Source organism: Oncorhynchus mykiss, chromosome 32 (assembly GCF_013265735.2).
Source record: "Oncorhynchus mykiss isolate Arlee chromosome 32, USDA_OmykA_1.1, whole genome shotgun sequence".
Classification (NCBI taxonomy): domain Eukaryota; kingdom Metazoa; phylum Chordata; class Actinopteri; order Salmoniformes; family Salmonidae; genus Oncorhynchus; species Oncorhynchus mykiss.
In genome coordinates, this window is record NC_050572.1 from 18,634,078 (window position 1) to 18,659,243 (window position 25,166).

The following is a 25,166-nucleotide window of genomic DNA, read 5'->3' on the forward strand; positions in this document are numbered from 1 at the left end:
AAAAGGGCAAGACAAAACCTTTTCCCCCTCAGGAGGCTGAAAATATTTGGCATGGGTCTGACCGTAAGGCGCTACAGATGGTAGTGCGTATGGCCCAGTACATCACTGGGGCCAAGCTTCCTGCCATCCAGGACCTATATATTAGGTGGTGTCAGAGGAAAGGGCAAAAAATTGTCAAAGACTCCAGTCAACCAAGTCATAGACTGTTTTCTCTGTTACCGCACGGCAAGCGGTACTGGAGCGCCAAGTCTAGGACCAAAACGCTCCTTAACTGCTTCTACCCCCAAGCCATAAGACTTCCAGACTATTTACATTGACCCCCCCCCCCCTACAATGCATAGTCACTTCATCCCTACCTTCATCCCATACCTATTCCTACCTACCTATTCCTACCTGTACACATTACCTCAACTAACTTGTAGCCCGCACATTGACTAGCCTCGTTTATTGTTATTTTATTGTGTTACTTTTTAGAATGTTTTACTTTAGTTTATTTGGCAAATATTCTCTTAACTCTTTAACTGCATTGTTGGTTAAGGGCTTGTAAGTAAGCATTTCACGGTACTGATTGTATCGAGAGCATGTGACAAGTACAATTTGATTTGAACCCCTAATTTTTAGACTGTGGGGGACCTGAGCCTTTATTCATTTTAATAAATTAATAAACTTTCAAGAATTTCTACACAAAATATAAAAAATGTATGGAACATTGGCACAAATATTTCGATTGCTTTGGAGTAAGGGGAGCAATTCTCCTCAATTTCACTCTCCTAATCGCAATTACATTGATTATCCTACATTGGGGATAAATGAAAGATTTAGTGGTTGACGGTTGTACACTTCCCTGACCATGTTTATTTCTTCCTGCAAGTGAGAGACACTTTTGGTGGGTTCAGCAGCATTTACTGAGATGAGAACTGAAGAATGAAGATGGGTGGGATAGACCGTTGTGGGCGGCTCTCTCTCCACTCTTATGAGCAGAGGCTCTGTCTGCTTTGCTATGATATGAGCGGCAGACCCGACCTAGTGTAGCCGAGTAGGCTACGTGCCATAAATAAGTCAAGCCTGAACTGTCTCAACCGAGTCAGAGAAAATGGTATTTGGTGTCGGCTGTTAACCTCCAGTGATTATCTTGGGAATAACAGAACAGGCTGAATTATTCCGAGCAGGGAGCTAGCTGCGTAAGGTAGGCTAAAGCAGCACAGGGAGGGGCAAGAGAGCGGTAGAGACGGGCGCACAAACTAATTTGGCCACGTCTGTTCTCTCATAACCAGCGCTCTACAAGCTGAAAGCCGTTCTGCAAGAGATGTTTGGTCTGTCTTTGTCGTAGGGTTTACTCATAATTCCGAGGAGCGGTAAGAGGATTCGATGTACGTGGACCAGTGCCATACATTTAGATAAATATATGGATCTGATGTGGATTGAATGTGTTTTTTACACCGGCAGTTTTAAATCGTCGGAGTGAACCGAGGTGCGTCTTTGCGCGACTGGGGGGGTCTACCGTCGGTCAGTGTCTGTCAAACAGCGTCTCACTGGGGGCAGTCTTATTGGCTTTTTTATGTCACTGATTGAATTGGATTTTGAGGTTATAAAGTTTACCTGTATTAGTGTGTGTCAGTGTAATGCTCCACAGTTATTCAATATTGTAGACTAGGCTAATAATGATATAATTGAATCTGGAGCAGAACTAATATGGACAATTGTAAACCATTCCTGAAATCGTATTTTTTTATTGAACACGTATAGTATGTAGGTTGTAAAGCAGATAAATTCTGTTCTCTGTGAAAATGTTCTCATAAATGTAATGTTTTTATTGTTATTTTGACCCTTAGAGAATCCTTTCCAGCATATCTAATGTGGAAAATTGGTTGGGGAAATGAAAACAGTGATGGAAGGTGAATTGAATGCCTTTTTGTTGCTCATTTAATAAACAAACCATTATTTTATGTTGCACACCATCTTGAATCATAATTTACATACAGGGCTGGCCCTAGCCTTTTGGAGGCCCTAAGCGAGATTTGGTTGCAGTCCCCACCCACCCACCTCACAGGCAAAACATTTTAGTGGCCCCCCTCTTGATGATTAGGAGAAAAATGTCAGTTTTAAAGTGAATTTCCTTCTTTACACATTTTGCCTTGGGGAGTTGAGAAAATGTTGTAGATTTAAAGCAAGCTTTCTGCAATTCTACACATTTTGCCATTGGATGGAGAGACATTTGCGGTTTTTAAAGCTAATTTCCTGCAATTCTACAAATTTTGTCAAGACTTATGCCATCCCACTGGGCAAAACCTGGTTGAATCAACGCTGTTTCCGTGTCATTTCAACAACAACAAAGTCAATATGATGAATTTGAATCATCACGAAAAACTGATTGGATTTGCAAAAAGTCATCAATGTAAAGGAAGAGTCCCCCCCCCCCCCCCCCCAACTTTTAACCTAAATTCAATGATGTGATTTTTGTTGTTGAATTCACATTAGTTGACAACTCAACCATGATTACTACAAGTGTAGATATCTGGCTAGAGTAATTTATCATTCTCAGAATTGTTAGCTGACATGGTTAATTGAGTGACTGTCAGTAGCTGTGAAATATGTGCATTTTCCTACCAGTGGTGTGTTCCCACCAAACTGACTTGTTGCGGAACTCTACAGATAGTTGGTAACAAACTGTTGCATGAAATAGCGAATGTGGTCTTGGCACTTGTGTTCTAGCCAACAGCGAGACTACATGATGAGATTATTATGGATAAGGACAAGAATATATTTTTTTGTCAAACGGCAGTCAAGCATTGCTCATCATGTCACCAGAATAAGATCACTCTACATTTATTGGAAAGGAGCGTCAAGCTCATCCCTGTGCACTTTCAGGACCTTGGGAAGTTCATCACAATTCATTTAATCTGTAGCTCAACAAACTGCATGGTTTTACAGACACAAAAAGATCCCACCATGTCAAATGAACAAATTATCTGTTGGCATTTATAAAATGATGCCGAAACTTCCTGTCCCTCACAGCTGTCGTAATATATATTTTTTTACACGTTTGGACTTTACTTGCATTAAAACTGTGGATGGGAACTGACTGACATAAAAAGAGAAACGGCTGATAACACAACCACATTTTGAAATTGCACGTTGTGTAGTCTACTATTCTAACTCTCAACAGTAAATTGAGACCTCTACTGAGTCCGCCCCCACCATAACAAAGTCTGTGTATATACAGTCGTAGCCAAAAGTTTTGAGAATGACAAAAATATTCATTTCCACAAAGTTTGTTGCTTCAGTGTCTTTAGATATTTTTGTCAGATGTTACTATGGAATACTAAAGTATAATTACAAGCATTTCATAAGTGTCAAAGGCTTTTATTGACAATTACATGAAGTTGATGCAGAGAGTCAATATTTGCAGTGTTGACCCTTCTTTTTCAAGACCTCTGCAATCCGCCCTGGCATGCTGTCAATTCACTTCTGACTAATGGCAGCCCATTCTTGCATAATCAATGCTTGGTGTTTGTCAGAATTTGTGGGTTTTTGTTTGTCCACCCGCCTCTTGAGAATTGACCACAAGTTCTCAATGGGATTAAGGTCTGGGGAGTTTCCTGGCCATGGACCCAAAATATCAATGTTTTGTTCCCCGAGCCACTTAGTTATCACTTTTGCCTAATGGCAAGGTGCTCCATCATGCTGGAAAAGGCATTGTTCGTCACCAAACTGTTCCTGGGTGGTTGGGAGAAGTTGCTCTCTGAGGGTGTGTTGGCACCATTCATGGCTGTGTTCTTAGGCAAAATTGTGAGTGAGCCCACTCCCTTGGCTGAGAATCAACCCCACACATGAATGGTCTCAGGATGCTTTACTGTTGGCATGACACAGGACTGATGGTAGCGCTCACCTTGTCTTCTCCGGACAAGCTTTTTTCCGGAGGACCCCAGTCCTCAGCATTCTAATCCCTGTACCTTTTGCAGAATATCAGTCTGTCCCTAATGTTTTTCCTGGAGAGAAGTGGCTTCTTTGCTGCCCTTTTTGACACCAGGCCATCCTCCAAAAGTCTTCGCCTCACTGTGTGTGCAGATGCACTCACACCTGCCTGCTGCCATTCCTGAGCAAGCTCTGTACTGGTGGTTCCCCGATCCCGCAGCTGAATCAACTTTAGGAGACGGTTCTGGCGCTTGCTGGACTTTCTTGGGTGCCCTGAAGTCTTCTTCACAACAATTGAACCGCTCTCTTTGAAGTTCTTGATGATCCGATAAATGGTTGATTTAGGTGCAATCTTACTGGCAGCAATATCCTTGCCTGTGAAGCCCTTTTTGTGCAAAGCAATGAAGACGGCACGTGTTTCCTTCCAGGTAACCATGATTGACAGAGGAAGAACTGATTCCAAGCACCACCCTCCTTTTTGAGGCTTCCAGTCTGTTATTGGAACTCAATCAGCATGACAGAGTGATCTCCAGCCTTGTCCTCGTCAACACTCACACCTGTGTTAATGAGAGAATCACTGACATGTCAGCTGGTCCTTTTGTGGCAGGGCTAAGATGCAGTGGAAATATTTGGGGGGGGATTCAGTTCATTTCCATGGCAAAGAGGGACTTTGCAATTAATTGCAATTCATCTGATCACTCTTCATAACATTCTGGAGTATATTCAAATTGCCATCATACAAACTGAGGCAGCAGACTTCCCTTTTTCCACAGTTTGATAGGTTACAGCCTTATTCTAAAATGTATTAAATGTACTTTTTTCTGTGTCAATCTACACACAATACCCCATAATGACAAAGCAATGTATTCAGACACTTTACTCAGTACTTTGTAGGAGCACCTTACAGCAATTACAGTCTTGAGTCTTCTTGGGTATGACACTACAAGCTTGGCACACCTCTTTGGTGAGTTTCTCCCATTCTTCTCTGCAGATCCTCAAGCTCTGTCAGGTTGGATGGGGAGTGTTGCTGCACAACTATTTTCAGATCTCTCCAGAAATGTTCGATCAGGTTGAAGTCCAGGCTCTGGCTGTGCCACTCAAGGACATTCAGAGACTTGTCCTGAAGCCACTCCTGTGTTGTCTTGGCTGTGTGCTTAGGGTTGTTGTCCTTGTTGGAAGGGGAACCTTTGCCCCAGTCTGAGGTCCTAAGCGCTCTGGAGGTTTTCATAAAGGATCTCTCTGTACTATGGTGCCAGGTTTCCTCCAGACGTGATGCTTGCCATTTAGGCCAAAGAGTTCAATCTTGGTTTCATCAGACGAGGGAATCAATCGGGGGAGAAGGGCCTTGGTCAAGGAGGTGACCAAGAACCCGATAGTCACTCTGACAGAGCTCCAGAGTTCCTCTGTGGAGATGGGACAATCTTCCAGAAGGACAACCATCTCTGTAGCACCACCAATCAGGCCATTATGGAAGAGTGGCCAGACAGAAGCCACTCTTCAGTAAAAGGCACATGACAGCCTGCTTGGAGTTTGCCAAAAGGGACCTGAAGACTCTCAGACCACGAGAGACAAGATTCTCTGGTCTGATGAAACCCATGCCAAGCGTCACTTCTGGAAGAAACCTGGCACCATCCCTACGGTGAAGCATGGTGGTGGCAGCATCATGCTGTGGGGATGTTCTTCAGTGGCAGGGACTGGGAGACGAGTCAGGATTGAGAGAAGATGAACGGCGCAAAGTACAGAAAAATATTTGATGAAAACCTACTCCAGACCTCTCAGGATCTCAGACTGGGGCGAAGGTTTTCCTTCCAACAGGACAACGACCCTAAGCACACGGCCAAGACAACGCAGGAATGCCTAAGGGACAAGTCTCAATGTCCTTGAGTAACCCGGACTTGAACCCGATCGAACATCTCTGGAGAGACCTGAAAATGACTGTGCAGTGATGCTCTCCATTAACTTGACAGAGCTTGAGAGGATATTTCCATTTTTTTAAATGAAGGCCTGATTCACACAGTCTCCTCTGAACAGTTGATGTTGAGATGTGTCTGTTACTTTAGCATTTATTTGGGCTGCAATTTTTCCTTTTCTGTGGCTGTCCGATTGAGAGACAGTTTCATCATAGCACCTGAGTAAAGTGTCTGGATATTTACGTAAATGTGATATTTCCATTTTTTATTTTTTTTAAATATATTTGACAAATTCTTAACCTGTTTTTGCTTTGTCATTATAGGGTATTGTGTGTAAATTGATGAGGCAATAAAAATAAAGTAAAAAACATTTTAGAATAAGGATGTAACGTAACAAAATGTGGGAAAAGTCAAGAGGTCTGAATAATTACAGAATTGTGTATGTGTGTGTGTGTGTGTGTGTGTGAACAAAAAGGTTATTTCAGCTCTTGAAACATGGGACTAACACTTTACATGTTGCATTTATATTTTTGTTCAGTGTGTGTGTATATATACAATCAAAAGTTTGGACACAACTACTCATTCCATGGTTTTTCTTAAATTGTACTATTTTTACATTATAGAATAATAGTGAAGAACTTCAAGAACTTTGAAGTTTCTTCAAGTGCAGTCGCAAAAACTTTCAAGAGCTATGATGAAACTGCCTCTCATGAGGACCGCCACAGGAAAGGAAGACCCATAGTTGCAGAGGACAAGTTCATTAGAATTACCTGCCTCAGAAATTGCAGCCCAAATAAAAGCTTCACAGAGTTCAAGTACAGACACATCTCAACATCAACTGTTCAGAGGAGACTGCGTGAATCAGGCCTTCATGGTCAAACTGCTGCAAAGAAACCACTACTAAAGGACACTAATAATAAGAAGAGACTTGTTTGGGCCAAGAAACACAAGTAATGGACGCTAGATCAGCGGAAATCTCTCCTTTGTTCTGATGAGTCCAAATGTTAGATTTTTAGTTCCAACTGCCGTGGCTTTGTGAGAAGCAGAGTAGGTGAACGGATGATCTACGCACATGTGGTTCCCACTGTGAAGCATGGAGGAGGTGTGATGGTGCTGTGCTGGTGACATTGTTGGTGATTTATTTAGAATTCAAGGCACACTTAGCCAGCATGACTACGCAGCATTCTGCAGCGATACGCCATCCCAACTGGTTTGCGCTTAGTGAGACTATCATTTGTTTTTCAACAGGACAATGACCCAACACACCTCCAGACTGTATATATCCAGCTATTCATCTATTTCTATCGCTCTCTCCTATCTATTTATCTATTAATGAATTATTATTATTAAAATATATTTTTTTCTCCATTATTTTTGGGTTCGGGGGCCCCCTAGCGGCCCCCTGATGTCACTTATGCTTGGAGCCGACCCTGTTTACATAGTGCCAGTCATGTGGGAGGGGAGAGACGAGAGGGGGAGAGTGAAAGAGAGGGAAATATCATTAATCTGTTATCCAGCCAGCTCTTCCCGAGGATGCAGCCAGTGTTTCGTGTTTGTTTCTCAGATTTATCTTGCTTGTGGTTAACTCTCTTCTGTCTTTCTTTGCCTCCCCCCTTTCCTCCCTGTTGGCGCCACACAGTTTTACACCCTTGGCGCTGTGCTTTTGATGGCGTTCTTGCAGAGGACTGGAGACTACTGCCACGCTCAACATCCCAGAGCATAGGCTGATCCAGGGGAGGATGCCCACTGCTCTGCCTTCTCCGCCTAATACCCTGCACTGATCCCTGGGTACCAACGCATCGAGGGCTCCCTGCCTCCCAGGACTCTCCACACCCTAGGTCTGTCACTCTAAGACCCTCTCTCAGGAACCCTAATGGGATGATTGGACTAACTATTCCACGACTCTTCAGTGAAAGCCCAAGACCTCATCTAAACCAACCACAGTGACCCTCCCAAGGATCGACCAACCCGAGGACAGACTTGTATTTTTTATTGTCTTAAAGGAGAGACAGGACTGAGAACGTCTGCAGGAGTTTAGCCCACCAGCGACCGTGGCCACCGTGGACGACCAGTTTGTGTTCCCCTTGCGTCCCTGTCCGTGTTGCGTTCGCCCCCCCAGCTGGGTAAGGGTTGTCAACATGGCCCGTATGAACCGTCCGGCGCCGGCCGAGGTGTGCTACAAGAACATGCGGCTGCTCATCACGCACAACCCCACCAACTCCACCCTCAACAGCTTCATCGAGGTGAGGACCGCTCTATCCCCGCTCGTTTAGACCTGCTAATATTTTTTTCTCATGATTCTCTCTCCATACATCCCTCTCTTTCTCTCTAGTTCTTTTCTCCCATTTCTCTTTCCCTCTCATCCTCCCTATTTTTTCCCTCTCTTCATGTCGTTATTCTCTCTCTCTCCTTCCTTGTCTTTCTGTCTCTCTCCTTGTTTCCACTGACACATCTTCTTGACACTGCTCCAAGGCCCTATCTTAAGAAAAGTGTTTCTATGACACAGAAAAAAGCACAGACTATAGAGAGGGTCTGATGATGACAACGGTGCGCTGGCTGCTTCCTCTTCAGCAATGCCTCAGTTTCCATGGCGATGTGTCCCGCTGCCACGTCGGTCTCATGGCACGGGCAGTGAGAGGAGCGTGCCGCGCAGTCAGACAATAGCAGAACTAAGGCTGCCCTTCTCAGGGCACATAGCCCACATGTGGTTCTATCTTAAAGAGTGCCACAATGCCACGGACAGGCAGGCAGACAAACAAACAGTCAAACCGGCAGACAGACCGTCCCAGGCAGGCAGGCAGACAGACCGTCCCAGGCAGGCAGGCAGGCAGACCGTCCCAGGCAGGCAGGCAGGCAGGCAGACCGTCCCAGGCAGGCAGGCAGGCAGGCAGACCGTCCCAGGCAGGCAGGCAGGCAGGCAGACTGTCCCAGGCAGGCAGGCAGGCAGACCGTCCCAGGCAGGCAGGCAGGCAGACCGTCCCAGGCAGGCAGGCAGGCAGACTGTCCCAGGCAGGCAGACACACAGTCCCAGGCAGACAGGCACAGTCCCAGGCAGACAGACATAACCCTTAAAGTAACTAAATCAGCCTGCTGTACTACTATGAGCATGGGTCCATGCACGTGTATAGGCTATATATTTGTACACGCATGTCCCCGCCCCCCAAAACACACACACAGTGTTTGAGTTATTTTTCAATGGAACTCCTTCCCTCCTTCCTCCACCGTAGGACCTTAAGAAGTACGGAGCCACGACGGTAGTGAGAGTGTGTGAGATCACCTATGATAAGGCTCCATTGGAGAAGGATGGCATCACCGTGGTGGTGAGTACAGACCAGTGTCACGTCCCTCACACTTCATTGTGAAGTGGACACACAAACACACACGCACTGTGAAGAGCAGGGTAGAGCGGAGTGTTTCGGTCTTGGACAGGACTTCCAGTACTGATTCCAGGGGTTTCAGTTGGGTATGGTAGGGTATTGTCATTGGTTGCACTGATTGCACTATTTGTCTACATAACCTGGTTAAAGCATTCATGACATTACCCTGAAGAAGACACAGTGAGGTGTTCTACCCAATAAATGACTGGGAGTTTACAAACATGGAGTGTGTGACTCTCTTTGTTTCATGGTAGGGTAGTTGCCATACCCTAGCTCAAAACCCCACATTTTAAGTAGTCACATTTTTTTTGGTCGGGGGGTTGAATTTAAAATTCAACTGCTGTTTATAGTATTAAATTGCTCACTTTAAGACCATGCCAGCCTGCATACCTTTTTCTGTCAAGGCAGGGAGCAGAGATGGGGCCATCTGCTTTGCTGGTCAGCTGTTTAGCTAGACCGCTCCGCCACTCGGGCTCCTGAGTGGTGCAGCACTGCATCTCAGTGCAAGAGGTGTCACTGCAGTGACCCTGGTTCGAATCCAGGCTGCATCACATCCGGCCGTGATTGGGGGTCCCATAGGGCAGCACACAATTGGCCCAGCATCGTCTGGGTCTGGCCGGGGTAGGCCGTCATTGTAAATAAGAATAAATGACTGGCAGAGTTAAATAAAGGCTACATTATGCAGTGCGCCGATTGCTTTGAATTTGATTTGGGCATTTAAACTCAACAATGCCTCAATATTCGCAGAATGTTTCCCTTCCCTGGCAAATAATGCAGACAGGCAAATGCAGAAATTAGCTGGTATTCATATCTGGATGCAACGCAATGAGACAGTATTGGTGGGAAGCGCAGGAGAGCAGTTCCACAAGGATGGCTTCATATAGCCTATAGCAGGGGGTCAGCAACCTTTTTTCATGTGGAGTGCCAATTTACTATTTCTAAAGATCTGTGTGCCAGTTCTGGTTTTCATATACACATTGTAGGCTACCTAACTGTGACCCCAAAAAATTGTAACCGCAAACAAATGGAATAATGTTATAGCTGGCTACTATACGGAGGTGCTGTCCATTCAGTGCCATGCCACAGAGCTCCAGTATAGACGGGTTAGCTGAGAACGCCTTGAAAATGATTTGAACGTTTCAATGGGGCAATAGGCAGTGTGTTGTTGTGACTCTGGATGGCCAGATAGCTAGCAACAATGACAAGAAACTGCCATGTGAGGAATCGTAGGTGGCTCGTTTCAGTTAGTTTTATCTTGTTCTTGATACCATGTCTTGTTTTGAGGTGTTTTGACTGATGTCATCTCAATGCCAATATGGCAGAAACTAATGTATGGTAGTAGGGTTGCAAAGGGTCGGAAACGTTCCGGTAAATATCCAGAATTTTTCCGGAAATTTTCCATGGGAAGTTAAGCCCGGGAATTTGGGGAATTCTGCCGAAATTCATCAAAAAAAAAAAAGTTAGTTTATAACAGTGAACCTTTTTTGTGGGATACACATAAGGTAATTTTAGGGCTTGTGGGATATTTTGGTGAAACTATCACCAATTCAATGGAATTGCAACCTTCTGCATGCACTGTGCACTCTTCCATCACATGTGCAGCTGCACTCTTCCATCAGAATCACAGCTGATTCTCAAGATCTTGCACACTAATGAGATGCTATCGAGCTCACTCTACTACACTGTCTTAGCCAAGGGCTACATGCTTTCTGGTAAGTTTTGATTACAATACTGAGTGGGGTGAATATATTTGATGACATACATTATTTTTTGTTAACTAGTAAATAGTAGCCTACAGCAAAGTGTGTTTGACCTCTGCGCACCGAACCCGTTAGCGGGATTAAATTTGACAACATACGGTGATCGCTACATAAATAGTCCTATTAAACATGAATGAAAATACAAGTGTCTCACATGGTTCGAACGCCTAGAATCTTGCTAATCCAACTGCGTTGTCAGATTTAAAAAATGATTTATTGCGAAAGAATACGCTGCGATTATCTGAGCACACACCCCCATATCAAACTACTTATTCAGCCAGCACTTGCGTAACGAAATCACAGATTGCATTGAAATAAATAGTTTACCTTTTGAAGATCTTGCTCTGGTTGCAATCCCAAGGCTCATAGTTACACAATGAATGGTCTTTTGTTAGGCTATAAACAATGGATTTAACCGAACACAAAACATTTTGTGAACTCTTATCTCGTTGAATTTCGTGTCATTCAATTTTCAACGTAAAATAGACAGGCTTTCCCTGACTTTAACCAGTCATGTTTGGTTTCCTTGCAATCAACAGTTTGTTTGTAACACAACCAAACATGACGGGTCATTTTGCGGGACGTATTGACCCGGAAAAAACGATTAGAAGACAACAAGTGACGAGCCCATTGTGCACCAATTATATGACCACTGTCTCGTTGATTGAATGTCTTTTAACCCAATGACCACTGATCGTCTTGAAATCTAGCTGGGTAGATAGCCATTGACCATAGGTAAACGGCAATATCCCATGATTCTTTGTTGTAAAAAAAAACTTTCCATTGAACGCTGGCGTAAGGACCGTTCTTTCGCCATTGCCAATTCTACCGCGAAGGAGCAAAGCTTATTATGCACAGCAGTATTTTGGTGACTTGCACCTTCAGCTGTTTATTTATCCAACATCATGGCGAATAAGTCAAGGAAAGCAAATTCTAAGAGTAGATATACGAATGTAGAAACAATTTTAGAGGAAATTCATTGTGAAAGTGAGACAGATCTGCTTTTTTGAAGACTCCATTTTGAAGACTGAAACTGAGGCATATTTTTTGAAAGGAGAGGACATTGTTTTGGACTGGTAAGTTGCTCTCATGCTAATGCCGTTGTTTGAAATTAACATAAAATATTATTTGTGATTGTTTTTACATTTTATTTGCAATATATAAAGATGTAATGAAATGGGTAAATTACACTTTAGCTAGTCATTGTGAGTGAGGGTCTGTTTGTTTGTATGAGAACGACCATAGCCTATGTCTGTGTGTGTGTATACAGTGGGACAAAAAAAGTATTTAGTCAGCCACCAATTGTGCAAGTTCTCCCACTTAAAAAGATGAGAAGCCTGTAATTTTCACCATAGGTACACTTCAACTATGATAGACAAAATGAGAGAAAAAAATCCAGAAAATCTCATTGTAGGATTTTTAATGACTTTATTTGCATATTATGGTGGAAAATAAGTATTTGGTCACCTACAAACAAACAAGATTTCTGTTTCTCACAGACCTGTAACTTCTTCTTTAAGAGGCTCCTCTGTCCTCTACTCGTTACCTGTATTAATGGCACCTGTTTGAACTTGTTATCAGTATAAAAGACACCTGTTCACAACCTCAAACAGTCACACTCCAAACTCCACTATGGCCAAGACTAAAGAGCTGTCAAAGGACACCAGAAACAAAATTGTAGACCTGCACCAGGCTGGGAAGACTGAATCTGCAATAGGTAAGAAGCTTGGTTTGAAGAAATCAACTGTGGGAGCAATTATTAGGAAATGGAAGACATACAAGACCACTGATAATCTCCCTCGTCTGAAGTTTGCTAGAGAGCATTTGGATGATCCAGAAGAAGATTGGGAGAATGTCATAATGTCAGATGAAACCAAAATATAACTTTTTTGGTAAAAACTCAACTCGTCGTGTTTGGAGGACAAAGAATGCGGAGTTGCATCCAAAGAACACCATACCTACTGTGAAGCATGGGGGTGGAAACATCATGCTTTGGGGCTATTTTTCTGCAAAGGGACCAGGACGACTGATCCGTTTTAAAGGAAAGAATGAATGGGGCCATGTATCGTGAGATTTTGAGTGAAAACCTCCTTCCATCAGCAAGGGCATTGAAGATGAAACGTGGCTGGGTCTTTCAGCATGACAATGATCCCAAACACACTGCCCGGGCAACGAAGGAGTGGCTTCGTAAGAAGCATTTCAAGGTCCTGGAGTGGCCTAGCCAGTCTCCAGATCTCAACCCGATAGAAAATCTTTGGAGGGAGTTGAAAGTCCGTGTTCCCCAGCAACAGCCCCAAAACATCACTGCTCTAGAGGAGATCTGCATGGAGGAATGGGCCAAAATACCAGCAACAGTGTGTGAAAACCTTGTGAAGACTTACAGAAAACATTTGACGTCTGTCATTGCCAACAAAGGGTATATAACAACGTATTGAGATAAGCTTTTGTTATTGACCAAATACTTATTTTCCACCATAATTTGCAAATAAATTCATTAAAAATCCTACAATGTGATTTTCTGGATTTATTTTCTAATTTTGTCTGTCATAGTTGAAGTGTACCTATGATGAAAATTACAGGCCTCTCATCTTTTTAAGTGGGAGAACTTGCACAATTGGTGGCTGACTAAATACTTGTTTTGCCCCACTGTGTGTATGTATGTATGTATGTATGTATATATATATATATGTATATATATATACTTTTGGCCCTTTGGCACATCCATGCCTGCACAAATATATTTGGGCAGATTAACACTTGTGGCAGGAGCAGAAGGGACAGGGCTTGGTGCAGTGGTGCTGTAGCCAGCAAACTCCTTGATGCTCCCTCTAATGTAGACTAATTGGAGGAAGCATGCTGGCTGTGTTGAGATGTATGGGTTTGAGATGTGTGGATTTATATAAAATGGTATTTTGTAGAATGCAAACCCATTTTATATAAAATGGTATTGTGTAGAATGCAAACCCATACATCTCAACACAGCCAGCATGCTTCCTCCAATCAGTCTACATTAGAGGGAGCATCAAAGAGTTTGCTGGCTACAGCACCACTACACCAAGCCCTGTCCATCTGCCCAAATATATTTGTGTAGGCATGGATGTGCCTAAGGGCCAAAAGGGCACACCATGGAGGCGTTGCTGTGTTTGCAAGATTAAGTCTCCCGTCACATGCACCACATGCTCAGTGACCCTCTGCTTTACATCAGAAAGAGACTGCTATGGCATCTGGCATCAGCAGCAGAATATTGTCTAGAGTTTTGGCAAAGTTGGTGGGGTTATATGGCAAAGTGGGTGGGGGCTAGGGTCAGTATGTTATATCTGGAGTACTTTTCCTGTCTCATCCGGTGTCTTGTGTGAATTTAAGTCGGCTCTCTCTTTCTCTCCTTCTTTCTCTCGGAGGACCTGAGCCCTTGGACCATGCTTCAGGACTACCTGCCATGATGACTCCTTGCTGTCCCCAGTCCACCCAGCCTTGCTGCTGTTCCAGTTTCAACTGTTCTATCTGCGGCTATGGAACCCTAAACTGTTCATTTTTACTCTTGAGGTGCTGTCCTTTTGCACCCTCTACAGCCACTGTGATCTCCACCCGGCACAGCCAGAAGAGGACTGGCCACCCCTCATAGCCTGGTTCCTCTCTGAGTTTCTTCCTAGGTTTTGGCCTTTCTAGGGAGTTTTTCCTAGCCACCGTGCTTCTACACCTGCATTGCTTGCTGTTTGGGGTTTTAGGCTAGGGCTATAAAAATATATTTGATTTGATAGAGGACTGAGGATCTTCCAAATATTGAAAGTGTGTAAATAGTTACCCATGTTATTTTGTAAATGTACATATATTTTTTCATATATTTTTTTAATCAATAATTATTTTTTCCATAAAAAAAAAATAAAAAAATCGCATTTTTTTTTTGGGGGGGGGGTGTGTTAGAATACCATTTTGGTATTTTGTATATAGTTATTTGTTTCAAAATGTATACCTTCACCAATTTGGCAACTTGGGTACATTTGGGCTACTTGTGTGGGACACCTGGGTGACTTCATGATAAATGTCATGTAGCACACTCATTTTGGAAGTTATCATTCTGAAACGTTGCACAAGTACTGTTGCCCTCTTATATTTTTCACTGAAATTGTCCCCGTCATCCTATCTGAATGTTTGTTTTATCTTGTTCATTTTAAAGATGATGATATAAAAATAAACCAGGTCTATTGTGTTACATTCTCCTACATTCAATTCACATGTACACAAACTTCAGAGTGTTTTCTTTCAAATGGTACCAAGAATATGCATATCCTTGGTTCTGAGCCTGAGCTACAGGCTGTTAGATTTGGGAATGTCTTCAGGCGGAAATTGCACAGTAGGGGGAGCTGTAAGAGGTTAAATCATTTCTGACTTGTTAATTAACATTTTCTGCTAGTTAGTTTTTGCTACCATGTGGGTTTTAGCTTGCTTGAGCATGCTTACTGAAGAGTGTTAATTCACCTGTTTCCATACATGTTTCATTTCACCTCTTGAATAAAGGAGGCACTATTTTCATTTTTGGAAAAATAACGTTCCCTAAGTAAACAGGCTATTTTGTCAGGACTAGATGCTAGAATATGCATATAATTGAAAGTTTAGGATAGAAAACACTCTAAAGTTTCCAAAACTGTAAAAATATTGTCTGTGAGTATAACAGAACTGATATTGCAGGCGAAAGCCTGAGAAAAATCCAATCAGGAAGTGACTCTTATTTAGAAACCTCTGCGTTCCTATGCGCCCCTATTGAGCAGTGAATGAGATATCAACCAGATATTTTTTTCTATGGCTTCCCTAATGTGTCTAGTGTCACAATACATAGTTTCAGGCTTTTATTTTGAAAAATGAGCCTGAACGTCAACATTGCGTCAGTGCTCAGCTGAAGTCTCTGAGTGTTTTGTGCGTAAAGGACAAATGCGGCCATTGTTTCTCTCTTTCCTACTAAGAAGCCATCTGTCCCGGTTGATATATTATCTAATAGATATTTGAAAAACACCTTGAGGATTGATTATAAACGTTTGCCATATTTCTGTCGATATTATGGAGCTAATTTGGAATATTCCGTTCGATTTTCGTGACCAGGTTGCCTGCTGCTAGCTAGGCATAATGCTATGCTAGGCTATCGATAAACTTACACAAATGCTTGTCTTGCTTTGGCTGTAAAGCATATTTTCAAAATCTGAGATGACAGGGTGATTAACAAAAGGCTAAGCTGTATTTCAATATATTTAACTTGTGATTTCATGATTAGGAATATTTTCTAGTAATATTTATGTCCGTTGCGTTATGCTAATTAGTGTCAGTTGATGACAACGCTCCCGGATCCAGGATGGGTAGTACCAAGAGGTTAAAACATTTATCTTTACAAAGGAGTTGTTTAATCTAACTGCTTAACTCGTTATCTGTCCATGGAATTGTATTTGTTGTTTTTTTACTATTGTTTTCCTAATCTTTACAGGAAAATGCCACAGGAACGATCTGATGTGTGGAGACATTTCACTGCAACTAATGTAGAAGGAAAAGCTGTGTACATTTTGCAAATACTGTGCCAAATCATATGTGATGAACAAAGATGCAGAATCATCTGGCCAAGTGCATAAAGTTCCCTCAGCGCTCACAACAAGCAACCTCTGACAAAAGTCCCTCTACTTCTATTTAAGGTGAAAATGATGAATCAGACACCTTATCGATAGCAACAGCTCATGGTCCTCCTGGAATCAGTAGTTTTTTTGACTCAATGGAGGAACGTAGTGAGAGAAATGCTGATGAATGTCTTACTCAATCTGTGTATGCAACTGGTTCACCTTTTGATGCTCACAGGCAATATATATTGGGAAGCACACACCCCTCCAACCAGACTTTATCTACTCATTTGCTGGATGCAGAGTTCAACAGAGTTCAAGTGAAGGTCAAGAAAATCATAGAGAAAGCAGACTGTATTGCAATCACCTCTGATGGGTGGTCTAATGTTTGTGGGCAAGGAATAATTAACTACATCTCCACCCCTCAACCAGTATTCTACAAGATCACAGACAAGGGACAAGAGACACACCAGTCTCTACATTGCAGATGAGCTGAAGACAGTCATCAATGACCTTGGAACACAGAAGATATTTGCACTGGTGACAGACAATGCTGTGAACATGAAGGCTGCTTGGTGTAAAGTGAAGGAGTCCTACCCTCACATCACACCCATTGGCTGGGCTGCTCATGGATTGCATTTTCTCCTCAAGGACATCATGGCACTGAAAACAATGGATACGTGTATGTATGTGAAAAGTCATCAAGTTATGGCAGCAATCTACCTCACTAAGGAAATTGAGAAGAATAAGAGCACCACATTGAAGCTGCCCAGCAACAACTGTTGGGGTGGTGTTGTCATCATGTTTCACAGTCTTCTGGAGGGGAAGGAGTCTCCAAGAAATTGCCATATCACAGTCTGCTGATATGGACAGCCCCATCAAGAGGATCCTCCTGGATGATGTATTTTGGGAGAGAGTGGTAAACAGTCTGAAACTCCTGAAACCTATAGTAATAGCCATTGTACGGATTGAGGGAAACAATGCCATCCTGTCTGATGTTCAGACTCTGCTTGTAGATGTAAGAGAAGAAATCCATACTGCCCTGCCCACTTCACTGTTGGTCCAAGCAGAGGAAACTGCAGTTCTGAAATACATCAAAAAGCATGAAGACTTCTGCCTGAAGCCCATACACACCGCAGTGTACATGTTGGACCCCAAGTATGCTGGCAAGAGCATCCTGTCTGTTGCAGAGATCAACAAGGCCTATGGTGTCATCACTACCGTGTCTCGACACATTGGCCTGGATGAGGGCAAGGTTCTTGGCAGTCTGGAAAAGTACACTTCCAAGCAAGGGCTTTGGATTGGAGATGCAAGATGGCAGTTGTGCCAACATATCTCATCAACCAGCTGTTGGAAGGGACTTTGTGGATCTGAGGCTCTTTCCCCTGTTGCCTCCATCATCCTCCAAATCCCACCAACATCAGCCGCCTCGCAACTGGTCCTTGTTTGGGATCACACACACCAAAGCACGCAACAGGCTGAAAAATAAAAAAATTGGTGGCCATCAGGGAAAATTTGAGGCTTTTTGAGCCTGATAACGAGCCATCCTCAACAAGGTTGGAAAGTGACATTGAAAATGAGGCCTCAGAGTCTGATGTTCAAGAGGTGGACATTGAGGAGGTCCAGGGAGAAGACATGGAAGCCTGAGAGGAAGACAACCAAAGCTTTAGTTTCTAGACTATCATTTTATGTATGTTGTAAACGTTTTTGGGAGATGCAATGGATCATTGGGGATCATTCAATATCCCCTTTGTTATTCAGTGAAATCATCCCATGTGAAGAGTCAAGTCATTTAATTAAAGTTCAATTCGTAACTAAATTATTATATATATATTTTTTTTATTGAAGGATTTAATCATTTGCAATTATGTCTACTTATGAGAAGGTAAAATGTTTATAATTATGTCTCCATATATGGTAAATATATCCAATGCAGAAAACATCTACATGTAAATGGTATTAATATTAATTTGCATATATTCCCGTTAATTCCCATATATTCCCGTTAATTTCCACAGAAAGTTTCCACCTGAATATTCCCCAAAATGTGCAACCCTATATGTTAGACAATAAGTGCTCATTGTGCAAATGTATTCATGTTTTCAATAAACATTGAAAACACTGTTGTCTGTGCCCAATAATGTTTGTACCATGTTGTGTCGCTACCATGTTGTTGTCATGTGTTGCTGCCTTGCTATGTTGTTGTCTAGGTCTCTCTTTATGTGGTGTTGTCGCTCTTGTCATGTGTGTTTTGTCCTATATTTATATTTATTTAATTGTTTATTTTTAATCCCAGCCCCTGTCCCAGCAGGAGTCCTTTTGGTAGGCCGTCATTGTAAATAAGAATTTGTTCTGAACGGACTTGCCTAGTTAAATAAATAAAAATAAATATAGTTTACATGGTGTCAACATTCTAAACCACCAGTCTGTTTTGCCCCATAGTTGGACACGTGTCGGTTTTGTTGCTAAACAACCTACCTGTGCAAAGACGCTGTCCATTTAGCAGTGCTGAATCTTCGGCGCTGCCATAATGTGTACGTTTTCCTTTCACATTTCATGATTTTCGTCATTCTTTGGTCGAGTTTGTTTGACGCCACTGACTATTTCCACTAAGGTAGGGAAGGAGGAGGCAGAGTGTTATCAAACAGACTGTTCTGTGTTCAGAGGAGGGCAATGGGGTTGGGGCCCAGTTCCTGGAAGAGCATGCTCCGTCCTTATATGCTCGTAAACAAACACACATACACACATCAATACTGATATACACCCAACAACCTGAAAGCAGCCAAAACCCTTTCAAAGACTCATCTGGGTCACTCCTAAACAAACACACACACACACACACACACAAACGCACATAACTCAGACCAGTATCTGTAACTGAACTTGAAGACACGTGTTTCTGATTACCAAGACATCAACGTTCCTTTGTTGCCATGGCAGCTGCAGAGCCTGGTTACCCCGCGTGGCCTCCTCTATTAAATTTGTTCCTTTTTCTATTTTCTCTCTCACTCTCTCTTTAAGCTCTCTCCATCTTTCTCTCCCTCTTTCTCTCAGTGAATAGTGTGGATATGAAAGGAGAGATTTACAGGGTATGCTGTTACGTAAGCACAACACCATGGACTGCTATTTATGTGAAGGCTGTACTTCGCTTTCTGCCAGAGCACTGGAAAACATTGAAGATCATGGCAATTGGTACTCGCTCTCCAGAGTCTTGAAAAACAGTGCATGGGAGGGAGTTGCCTACCTCTCCCCTCCCCTTCCTCTGTTGCCGTAGTGATATAGGGGAAATCTGGAGAGATCTAGTTAAAGGCTTGTACACAATCAAGCCATCAGCTTGGGGTCAATTCCATTTAAATTCCCGTCAATTCAGAAAAGTAAACCCAATTCCACATTTTCCTTATTGAAAATAATTTAGGATAAATTGGAATTTTAGCATACTTATTGAATTTACTGGAATTAAATTGGAATTGACCCCAATCCTGCTGCCCAGTGACATAAAATATCAACAACCAGGAAGCTATAGGACCAGACAGACAGCGCTGTACTCTGTTATCATAGCCCTGGGAGGATGGCTGTTATTACTAATGGCTGCTTCAATTGTTGAATAACTGTTGTCATGTAAAATGGGGGATGTTCGTGGCGCTTTTCAGCTGAAGACATGTAAACTGGATGGGGATATCACTGTTAACTAGGAATTGATTGGAAATCTGTAGTGATTTGTTTATCCGGTGTCTCCTCTCCACTGTCGCTCTGATGCAGTGAGTTGCTTTGGCTACAGGCTTTCAAAGCTAGGGCCTCATACTGGTATAGCTAATGAGTGAACAGTGTTGTATATTGTGTGTGTTCAGGGCATGGAATTGTCGCAGGTCAGCTTGACATTCTAAAAAGCATTCCAAGGTCACGTTGAATGGAACTGTGTGTGAGCGTGCGAGGAAAACGTGTCTGTGTGTGCCCATACCTCATCCCCAAAGTAGGTCTGTGCTGCTGTGGTTCCTGCCCTGTTGACATATCCCACATTACCTCAGCCAACATCATGCAGTAGCTTACAACATGTAGTACACTGCAAATATTGAACTTTCAGGAGCTTATGCTAATACCCCAGGAAAACAGTGTAAGACACAGCTCAGGCAAATAAATAGTCTAACCCTCAAATGAGAACTGGTCTGTTGTGGTGGTGCTTGATTCTGTGTCTGTGTTTGTGCGTGCGTCCATCTGTGTGCCTGTATGTATTTGTGGGCTTTCCTGAGTCCAGTCGTGTGATGAGGCTATCTCCTCTCTCAGAAGGTTTTACTGTGGTAATTCCACACTGTTTACTGTAAACGATAGACACCAGCTGAAACCAAATTGTGTGTGTGTACTGTTTTGTTCTAATACCTGTTTGTTCTTCTACATGGCTCTGTGTGTGTGTGTACTGTTTTGTTCTAATACCTGTTTGTTCTTCTACATGGCTCTGTGTGTGTGTGTGTGTGTGTGTGTGTGTGTGTGTGTGTGTGTGTGTGTGTGTGTGTGTGTGTGTGTGTGTGTGCGCGTGTGTGTGTAATACTACCCTGCACGTCTGTCTGTGTGTGGTTGCATTGTGTATTTGTTGTAGCTATGTGGGACTATTGTTAAGATGTATGAGTCAGTGGTGCATTATAAAATCTCCCCAGACAGCCAGGTGTGTCCCTCCCTCCCTGGAGATACTGTGTGGCCGACAGGCCCTGTGTCCAGACCGCTATGGCTGATACTGTGTGGCCGGAGATCAACAGGCCCTGGGTCCAGACCGCTATGGCTGATACTGTGTGGCCGGAGATCAACAGGCCCTGGGTCCAGACCTCTATGGCTGATACTGTGTGGCCGGAGATCAACAGGCCCTGGATCCAGACCACGATGGCTGATACTGTGTGGCCGGAGATCAACAGGCCCTGTGTCCAGACCGCTATGGCTGATACTGTGTGGCCGGAGATCAACGGGCCCTGGATCCAGACCTCTATGGCTGATACTGTGTGGCCGGAGATCAACAGGCCCTGGGTCCAGACCTCTATGGCTGATACTGTGTGGCCGGAGATCAACAAGCCCTGGGTCCAGACCGCTATGGCTGATACTGTGTGGCCGGAGATCAACAGGCCCTGGGTCCAGACCGCTATGGCTGATACTGTGTGGCCGGAGATCAACAGGCCCTGGGTCCAGACCGCTATGGCTGATACTGTGTGGCCGGAGATCAACAGGCCCTGGGTCCAGACCTCTATGGCTGATACTGTGTGGCCGGAGATCAACGGGCCCTGGGTCCAGACCTCTATGGCTGATACTGTGTGGCCGGAGATCAACAGGCCCTGGGTCCAGACCTCTATGGCTGATACTGTGTAGCCGGAGATCAACAGACCCTGGGCCCAGACCACGATGGCTGATACTGTGTGGCCGGAGATCAACAGGCCCTGGGTCCAGACCTCTATGGCTGATACTGTGTGGCCGGAGATCAACAGACCCTGGGTCCAGACCACGATGGCTGATCAGTATCTATGGTTCATCCCTGGGCTGCTGTGAGTAAGCCTCTAATCACTGACTGACTGGCACTCACCTATCTCGTCACTACCCTCTTGACTCCTGCGTCATGTCTGTCTGTCTGTCTGTGTGTGTTTCTATCTGCTTTGTATCTGCATCTGTATTGTACCCCTCTGTCCCCAGGCAGCTGTGCTAAATCAAATCTGTACCATAAACCATGTGTGTCTTAGACTGGAAGCTGCTGATAGGGTGAACTGTCTCTAACATATAGATATCTATAGAGGGGCTATGGCTCACTCGCACAACCTCAAAATGAGGTCACCCTACCCTGTGTTGAATCAAAAGATGGAAGGATGCCTGCTCCTTCTGTTTACTGATAGGTGTGCTGTGCTTGGCATTGCAGTGGAATACAAACCAATGTTTCCACCACTGTGGTCATCGGTCATTTCATTTCGAATGACTTTATTCGTAAATGAAGCTTTGAAAATTACAACAAAGAACACTTACAGTGCAGTCAACACAACATTACAAAACAATATGCATAAGATTCCAAAACATGCTAGTTCCCAGGAACATCATTTTACATGTTTTTTTTTTAACTTAACCTTTTATTTAACTAGCCAAGTTAGTTAAGAACAAATTCTTACTTACAACGATGGCCTACCCCGGCCAAACCCTAACGACGCTGGGCCAATTGTGCACCGCATTATGGGACTCCCAATCATGGCCGGCTGTGGTACAGCCTGGAATCGAACCAGGGTCTGCAGTGCCTTAGACCTCTGCGCCACTCATGCATTGTTGAAACCTAAGGTCTCAGTCTAACACTATTTCTCCATCTCTCCCCAGGACTGGCAGTTTGACGATGGTGCGCCCCCTCCCTCTAAGGTGGTGGAGGACTGGCTGAGTCTGCTACGGTCTCGTTTCCTGGAAGACCCGGGCTGCTGCGTGGCCGTGCACTGTGTGGCTGGACTGGGCAGGTGAGGGGACCAGCTCAGTTGGTAGAGCATGGTGCTTGCAACGCCAGGATATTGGGTTTCCCGGGACGACCATACGTAAAAATGTATGCACGCATGACTGTAAATCGCTTTGGATTAAAAAAAGGCATATTCACATTACAGATACTCTGTAGGGGACCAGTAGGATACTTTGTAGGGGTCCAGGTAGGATACTCTGTAGGGGTCCGGATAGGATACTTTGTAGGGGTCCAATAGGATGCTCTGTAGGGGTCCAGCAGGATGCTCTGTAGGGGTCCAGCAGGATGCTCTGTAGAGGTCCAGTAGGATGCTCTGTAGAGGTCCAGTAGGATGCTCTGTAGGGGTCCAGCAGGATGCTCTGTAGGGGTCCAGCAGGATGCTCTGTAGGGGTCCAGCAGGATGCTCTGTAGGGGTCCAGCAGGATGCTTGGAAGGGGTCCAGAAGGATGCTCTGTAGGGGTCCAGCCGGATGCTCTGTAGGGGTCCAGCCGGATGCTCTGTAGGGGTCTAGCCGGATGCTCTGTAGGGGTCCAGCAGGATGCTCTGTAGGGGTCCAGCAGGATGCTCTTTCGGGGTCCAGCAGGATGCTCTGTAGGGGTCCAGCAGGATGCTATGTAGGGGTCCAGCAGGATGCTCTGTAGGGGTCCAGCAGGATGCTCTGTAGGGGTCCAGTAGGATGCACCGTGTGGCTGGACTGGGCATGTAAGGGATACTTTGTTTACTTACATCTGAAAATGACTACTGAACACATTCACAAATCCACAGACTGTACCTTTACGCCTGGGACATATAGGGGAGACAGTCAGTGAAAAATAAAGTAGTTCATTTAGTTTGATGTGAATAGACAACAGTGTTTGAGTCATCATGCCTGTCATTGCTTATAATCAGATCATGGGGGCATTGTTGACCAAGGTATCACGGGGAACAGGACCCAAGAGGTTGTGTTGACTGTCACTACAAAGACTGAGCTTTGCACAGTGTTTACCATGTTAATCTGACAGTCAGTTGGTTAAACCTGGGTTAACTGTACCCAACACCCAGTGGCAGTCGGTGCTGTTTAAGATCATGGAGGATTATTATTTATGTTTTATGAGCACGTCCTTATTTTTATTAGAGCATATTGGATGACTGTCATTCATATTCCATTCACCCAGTTCAATGTAACATAGGTTAAGCTACTACATTATACTCAAATTTTCCCTATACCCATAATGAGGTTGTTACAACCTAGTCTACGAATTAAAGTTTACAACATACAGTGGTGAGAACAAGTATCTGATACACTGCCGATTTTGCAGGTTTTCCTACTTTCAAAGCATGTAGAGGCCTAATTTTTTATCATAGGTACACTTCAACTGTGAGAGACGGAATCTAAAACAAAAAAACAGAAAATCACATTGTATGATTTTTAAGTAATTAATTTGCATTTTATTGCATGACATCAGTATTTGATCACCTACCAACCAGTTAGAATTCTGGCTCTCACAGACCTGTTAGTTTTTCTTTAAGAAGCCCTCCTGTTCTCCACTCATTACCTGTATTAACTGCATCTGTTTGAACTCGTTACCTGTATAAATGACACCTGTCCACACACTCAATCAAACAGACTCCAACCTTTCCACAATGGCCAAGACCAGAGAGCTGTGTAAGGACATCAGGGCTAAAATTGTAGACCTGCACAAGGCTGGGATGCTCTACAGGACAATAGGCAAGCAGCTTGGTGAGAAGGCAACAACTGTTGGTGCAATTATTTGAAAATGGAAGAAGTTCAAGATGACGGTCAATCACCCGTGGTCTGGGGCTCCATGCAAGATCTCACCTCGTGGGGCATCAATGATCATGAGGAAGGTGAGGGATCAGCCCAGAACTACACGGCAGGACTTGGTCAATGACCTGAAGAGAGCTGGGACCACAGTCTCAAAGAAAACCATTAGTAACACACTACGCCGTCATGGATTAAAATCCTGCAGCGCACGCAAGGTCCCCCTGCTCAAGCCAGCGCATGTCCAGGCCCGTCTGAAGTTTGCTAATGACCATCTGGATGATCCAGAGGAAGAATGGGAGGAGGTCATGTGGTCTGATTAGACCAAAAAGCTCTATTTTTGTCTTAACTCCACGTGCTGTGTTTGGAGGAAGAAGAAGGATGAGTACAACCC

General features: G+C 43.9%; 1 protein-coding gene across 5 annotated transcripts in view; it reads left to right on the forward strand.

Annotated features, from left to right (window-relative positions):
* LOC110488043 (protein tyrosine phosphatase type IVA 3) overlaps positions 1 to 25,166 on the forward strand; it is a 62,166-nt gene that overhangs the window by 26,882 nt on the left and 10,118 nt on the right. Inside the window, exons 1-4 of one of the 5 annotated variants that reach the window (XM_021560006.2) lie at positions 983 to 1,186; positions 7,465 to 8,068; positions 9,053 to 9,145; positions 22,884 to 23,014. In XM_021560006.2, the coding sequence (XP_021415681.1) occupies positions 7,964 to 8,068; positions 9,053 to 9,145; positions 22,884 to 23,014 (329 nt within the window). In that variant the 5' untranslated portion in view covers positions 983 to 1,186; positions 7,465 to 7,963. Of the gene's footprint in view, positions 1 to 982; positions 1,187 to 1,212; positions 1,371 to 1,400; positions 1,896 to 7,464; positions 8,069 to 9,052; positions 9,146 to 22,883; positions 23,015 to 25,166 lie in introns of those variants that run through there. The other 4 variants (XM_021560005.2, XM_036970927.1, XM_021560003.2 and 1 more) reach the window with 4 other exon arrangements.